General features: G+C 31.4%; 1 protein-coding gene across 1 annotated transcript; it reads left to right on the plus strand.

The window, feature by feature from the left end:
- The first annotated feature begins 3,085 nt into the window (after positions 1-3,085).
- Positions 3,086-4,359, plus strand: LOC114315617 (uncharacterized). The gene has a single exon (XM_028262221.2). The coding sequence runs from the start codon at positions 3,256-3,258 to the stop codon at positions 4,216-4,218; it is 963 nt and encodes a 320-aa protein (XP_028118022.2). The 5' UTR covers positions 3,086-3,255; the 3' UTR covers positions 4,219-4,359.
- Positions 4,360-6,791: the final 2,432 nt, after the last annotated feature.

The raw sequence follows: 6,791 nt of genomic DNA on the forward strand, positions 1-6,791 counted from the left end.
AAAAATGTGTTTGGGTGACCCACTCAAGACTGATTAAGCCTCCGTTTGGGAAGTGGGTTGGCTTTTTGGCTTTTTGACTTTTTTGACTATATGAGCCTGGGCTCAAAAGCTTAGTTTGGGAAGGACTTTTGGCTTTTTGACTTTTTTAATTTTTTTGTGAGAGAAGAGTGTAATAATTATGGGGTTGGATGGGATGTTTTGTCTGTTGTGGCTCATGAGCCTATTCTGCCTTTTATGGCTCATTGAGCCAAAAAAGCCCAATGAACCCTTGCCAAGTGTCTTCAATTCTTATTTAGATTTAGAATCAAATTTAAATTTGATAAAATACGTTTACTTTTTTTCTTCCAATCCTAACATCAAATTACCCTATATCAAATGAGGAGAAAATCAAAAGTTTCATCAAATTGAGAGAGGTTTTAGCGTTCATCAAATTTTTGGAGAGAGTTGTTGTGCTTCATTGTACAATGGACGGACGATTAGCTGGTTGTCAGGCTGATTGTCCTCTCGGACAACCAGTTACTTGCAAAGTTGCCCATTGTCTGTTGACTACTCAGACATCCTCCTGGCTGTCCTCCCGACGGGGTGATTGTTCAGTGAAAATTGAAAATATAGTGTTGCAACGTCTGGAATTAGATGAAAATTTTAACACAAATCTTTATTAAAATTTGATGAAAAAAAAGAGAGAGAGTATGCGTTGGAAATACTCTAGTCATAACTCTTTAAAAAAGTGCTTTAATGAAAGCGAGTGTTTGAGAAATTTTTTTTTTTTTGGGTCATTTTTTTCATATTTAGTTATTTTTTTAATTGAACTTTTTTTTTGGCTTTTGAGTTTTACTCAACCAGATGGATTGAGAAAAAAAGTATAAAAAATTTAAAAAATTTGAAAAAAGTTCACAAAAGGCCAAAAAAAAAAAAAAAAAAAAAATCAAAGCAATCGGTTTTTTTTGGGGCTTATTTTTTTATGGTTTTATGCTTCTTTTTGAATTTTTTTTTTTTTTCTCCTTGTTGGTTTGCACCTAGAGATACAAATTTTTGAGAAAAAAATTCTCTAAAATTTGTTTGGTTAAAAATTTTTGAAAAAAAAAATTTTCAATCACTTTTTTCTCTATTACATATCAATCAATTATTTTTTTTCTCCCATCTTTTCCTCTCACATCCTATACATCAATCAATCATTTTTCTTTCATACCTCATCTATTCAACTACAAAACTGTTCTCAAAACATGCATCCAAATAAATTTGAAGTTCCTGTCTAAAAAATAAAAAATAAATTTGAAGTTTTGTAAGCTCTTTTTAGAAAATTATTTTTCAAAATTATTTCATAAATACAAACCAAACATGGCCTTTGTTTTTTTATTTTTACTTTTTAGATTGATCTACACAAAACAATTTAAAAAAGTAAAATTTTTGACACAATTTTTAAAAAACTAATGAAAGTAAGGAAAATTCAAAAAAGGATAAATTACACTTAAAGCCCCTGAGGTTTGAATTTAATATATATCACCCTTGACATTTGGAAAATTATACTAACCTCTTGTCATAGTAATTTTTTAGACGGAATGAAAATATGAATTTATGCACTCTTTCTTTTCTTGCTTTGCTTTACTTCTTTTATTTATATATAAATTTTTTATTTCTTTTGCTTTACTTTTTTTTTCAATGTAATTTTTTTCTGTTTTTCTATTAAGAGTTGTTACCCTTTATATACGCAGAGAATTTATAAAATGAGACTATTAGCCATAGGAGTGAGAATGTAATTTCAAGAATGTTAGAGAATGAGATATAATTGAGCTAAATCTCAGGAATGTCAAGGTAATTTACCCTTCAAAAAAACATTAAATTGATGCCAACCATCTACAAATTAGTGTAAGCAACAACACCAAAAAAAAAAAAAAAAAAAAAAAACGAAATTGTGCCCCGCAAGAAATTCAACTGTGAACAATTTCACTGTTTTTGTATTTCCAAAAAGAAATAAAAAATAAAAGAGGAATGTAGAGACTTCAAAAATTTTATAAAAATTTCTAACCAATGTCTCAAGTGTAAGACTTATACCATGTGGGTTCAATGTGAGTCCTATATTGATATAAGATATTTGATAAAAAATTTTATAAAATTTTAAGATCTCTAATATTTTTGAAATAGTAATGCTTGATGGTTCGAAAATTCATGACTTAAATATATTAAAATAATATCATTTTAAAAATAAAATAACGTCATTTTAATACATTTAAACCATTCAAATTACACAAATCTAGATCACTAATCATTTTTCTTTTTGAAAATAAAAATTTGTTTTTGTATGACCCACTCAAGTCTCCAACACTATTCTATTGCTTGGACCAAGAATTATAGTGCAAAAAAGCGACACCGCCACCACAGATAAAAAATTGTGCCTCCACAAACAGAAGCCGCGTGTCAACATTGTAGTGGTAGACCGTCAGAAACTCAACTACCACAAATTCTGAGTAGTTACGTGAATCCCTATGATGATGTAATTAGCGGTCCAGATCTTCTACCTCTGACACTATGACTCATCAATGACACATCCTATGATTACACTCTCCTCTCCTGCTGACTCCCTCATCCCAATCTCTTTCCAACTCCCACAAAACTTTCCGACCTTTTCTGACGTGGACCATCAAAACTCTCTCTCCCCATCCGCTAACCCTCTGCCACGTCACACTCAGCACGTTTTTTATTTTTATTTTTAGATATGGATCTCAGCACTTTAATATTACGCAAAAATACAAAAAAAAAAAAAATATTTCAGAATTTGACTAACAAAACAAAATTTTAATTTTACCAATTTAATTTTGAATTTTTTTACTTTTAATTATTTTCATGAAGTGAAATTAATAAAAAAATTTTGTTATTTTTATTATTAAATTCAATAAAAATTGGGTAGTATAAACATTTTATGTACACTTATATAATTTTTAATAGTTAAAATATTTTATTTTTAATTTATTTTACTTAATAGATGAGTAACTTAAATTAAAATTAAAAAATCTAAAAAATATTTTATTATGAATGGTTAAACTCTGTTTTTTTTTTTAAAAAAAAAAAATTTCGTTTTATTATTTTACACATCATCATCATCCCCTCCCCCACTATTATAAAACCCAACCAACCTTCTCAAATCTCTCTCCCAATTCACAACCATTCTCACCAACCAAAAAAAACTTTGCCACCCTATATTCTTCAATCTAACATAGTGGTCTCTGACATTTATTCAAGGATTGTTTTAGCAATAGTATGGAGATTCAAGAGCTCAACATCATCAATCTACAAAATCCATCTCTATTTTCTCGAAATTTCTCGCATTCGGGTACTGGGAAAGTGCCTCAAGTCTACAGTTTCTGGAAATGGGGTGCTTTGATTCTCGCACTTGTCGCTACTTTCGGCGGCATGATCACCCGAATCAAGCTATCAATCGTTAGATTTTGTAAATTCAATTTGTTAGCTTCCTCAGGACCTCTTACACAACACATCGACCACGTATTCGACTCCGATGAAGATGATTCCACTTCTTCCGATTCATCGGACGACGACGAGCCCACCACGTCCTCTCAAGATCGCCACCCAATCGACGAAGATTTTCGCGTCGCGGGTTCGAGCTGTTACAGCGGCGTTAGACGGAAGCTCCGGCGGCGGCGCAGCCTCGGCGGGGATCGGTTCTCGTGGTCTGACTTCACTAGCGGCAAGAGCGTTGTGAAGCTCTGGGACAATCTAGGGTTAGGGTTAGATTTCGATGAAGAATTTTCTGAGAGTGTGGTTTCGCTTTGGGATTTGAACGAAGATCGGAAAATAAGATCGCTTTCGGGAGAGAGATCTCGGATTTCGGCGATCTCTACGTCGTCGCAATCGCCAGCGGTGATTTTCTCGACTGGATCGAAGAACAACGACAATATTTTCTTGGGGGTTTTTGATACGAGGATCGGAAGTCAGATTCCGGCGATGTACGCCGACTGGTCTCCGCGGAGGGGGACGGTGGTGCGTATCAATTCCGGCGGCGGCGGAGAGAAGTTTTATGTCGGAGATGACGTGTCCGGCACGTTGACGGTGGGTGATATGAGGAAGGTTAAGTTGCCGTTAGAGGATCTGACGGAATCTGAGGGAGATACTTGGTGGGATGCTGACGCCGTTATTGTCTCGGATGAGGTAGTTGACGATTCCGTGCAATGGGAGGTTATTCACTGTCGTGATGAGGCAAAGTGAGGCGGTGTTGTGTAGTGTGTTGTATAAAGGGCAAAACTGTCCGGAAATAATTTTACGAAAGTTCATTAATCTGTAAATAATTGTTTATTTCTTCACTTCTGGTAATTTCTAATAAAAGAAAAAAAAAAAAACTTATGATTATTCTTTGCATTTGGTGGCTTGGGATCAATGTTCTTTCACGCTGTGTTTGGTTAAAAGATTTAAAAATATATTTGAAAAGAAAAGAAAAAACAGTAAAATAAAAATAAAATGTACTTTCATTTAAAGTAATTTCATATATATTTTTTCTTTTCATTTCTAAATTTCTTTCTAAATCTTCAAATTAAACACAATATTAATGTCCACTTAACAAGTTGTTCAGTAAATAAAATCATTGCAACTAAAAAAGTAAATAAAATCATTATTTAAATAGAAAATTAAGCATAGAAAGTTGAATATATTTCACAATATTATTTTTGGTGCCTTTGATCAAAATAATAAAAATGTGAGAATTATAATTATCCAAAATGTATAGATTATACAATTTGAGATAAAGCATTATATTCGAGTATTGCTCTGGACATCGTTACATTTGAGGCCTAATTTGAGAGTTGGTAATATCATGTGTGATTAAGGTTGGAATTAGTGCTATGTAAGACTCATGAAATTATATATTATGAGATTTGTTGTACTTATATTGTGTTTGATTATAATTATTTTATAATAATATAAGAGCAAACACTTATTTATTCATTATAATAAATGATGTGACTAATTTTATAAATGTAAAATTACTAGCATTTTCATTAAAAAAAGTATTTTTGCTCATGATCTAGCAAAACAAACATGTTATAAGAGACCTAAAACAAATGTACTACAAGACTAATAATTTTAATGTTTTTGATAATTAATTGTTCGGTCTAACTTGCATGTTGGTAAATCTAAAGTGACTTCTTCAAGTGATTCTAATTCAAGATATTAAATCTTATTCTTCAATCAATCCATTGAAGTTAATTCCCTTGACCCCCTTTCTCTATATCAAATTGGGTCCAAGTATGTGGCCATGCTTAAATAGTGTCCTAGAGAGTGTATCTAGAATTTTATAAGGACATGCAGAAGGAGACCATATTAAAAATGTGGACAAATTCAACATGGATATAGATATATAGATATGAATCAATAGTAATGTCAAATTCAACATAGCTATATCAAACTCTATGTCAATCAGAACTAAAATTCAAAATTGTTAACAAGTGTGGACAAAGGTTTCACTTTCTTACTTTTCAATTCAATTGTGAACACTAGAAGCGTCAAAACTCCGACACGGGTGTGAATTGAAGGAGTGGTAAAATAGAGGACCACACGGCAATGGGCTCTCTCTCTCTCTCTCTCTCTCTAGTATATATATGACACATTTTTTGCATTGTCTTCCTTACAAATGAAAAATAAATAAAATAAAAATTACATAGTCATAGTCATGAACCATCACATTATTATTATTATTATTATTATTATTATTATTATTATTATTATTATTATTATTATTCCAATTAGTTATGATTGACCAACTTGAATAAAATGTGAAGTTAGGTTGTATTTTTCACATTTCCAATGAGGTGTCACTTAGGTATGTACAACCTTAAGTTTTATTTTATTTTAGGTAGTTTAACATAAATGATTAAAGCAAAAATAACGTATTAATTCTGAGTTAAAAAATAGTTAAGATTATTAAACTATCACGCGTAATACTTACAATGATGTGAACTTTTACATGTGAGTAACTGATTTGTTTAAAAATGAATCAACTAATATCTAACCTCATTCTATATTAATACAAGTAAATTTAGAAGTGAGTTTTAAAAATTTCTGGCACTGCTTTTCTCAACTACTTAATAATTTTTTAGATTAAGACATTTCATCAAATCAAAGTAAAATATGAAACTTAAGAAATAGGGTTGTAAGATTTACAACATCTCACCCGTCTTTTTGTTTCTCTCTTTTAGAGACAGAGATGGAAAGATATTCATTGATTAGATAATAACCTCATTTCAATAGTGGTTGGGAAGAATCTCACTAATTTTTCATTTTTAAATCCGGAACTCATGCATATGTTGGACACATTTTTTAGAGCTGGAAAGCTTGTTGTCGATACCTATAGGTAGGATTTTGGTGATTTGTAAGAGCAAAAGTTGAAGTTGTTGGACCTAATGGGAGTGTGAATTTGTTCAAACAGTATGAACAAAACACAATATCCCAATTGGTTAATTTTGCATTTTTTTTTGTCGGATCACTTCATTAATTATGGGACAGTACTGTATGAAAAAAACACATACTCAACCAAAATGGATAAAGGAATTATTAGGATAGGGGTGGGATTCCCTCCAATTATAATGGAGTTATGGTGTTTAGAGAAGTTAGAAGTTAGAGACGAAATAAACAATCAAAGATGGAGAGAATTTACATTGTTTATTATGTTGGCTAGAAAGCCAATTTATAGACTACATGTTGTATATACAAACAAAACCCAAAAGTCATCCTACCATTATTACATATCTACTTTGTTGAAAAGCACCACACCAATACAGCCAAAACTT

This window comes from Camellia sinensis, chromosome 10 (assembly GCF_055761805.1).
Source record: "Camellia sinensis isolate YWXY chromosome 10, ASM5576180v1, whole genome shotgun sequence".
Lineage (NCBI taxonomy): Eukaryota > Viridiplantae > Streptophyta > Magnoliopsida > Ericales > Theaceae > Camellia > Camellia sinensis.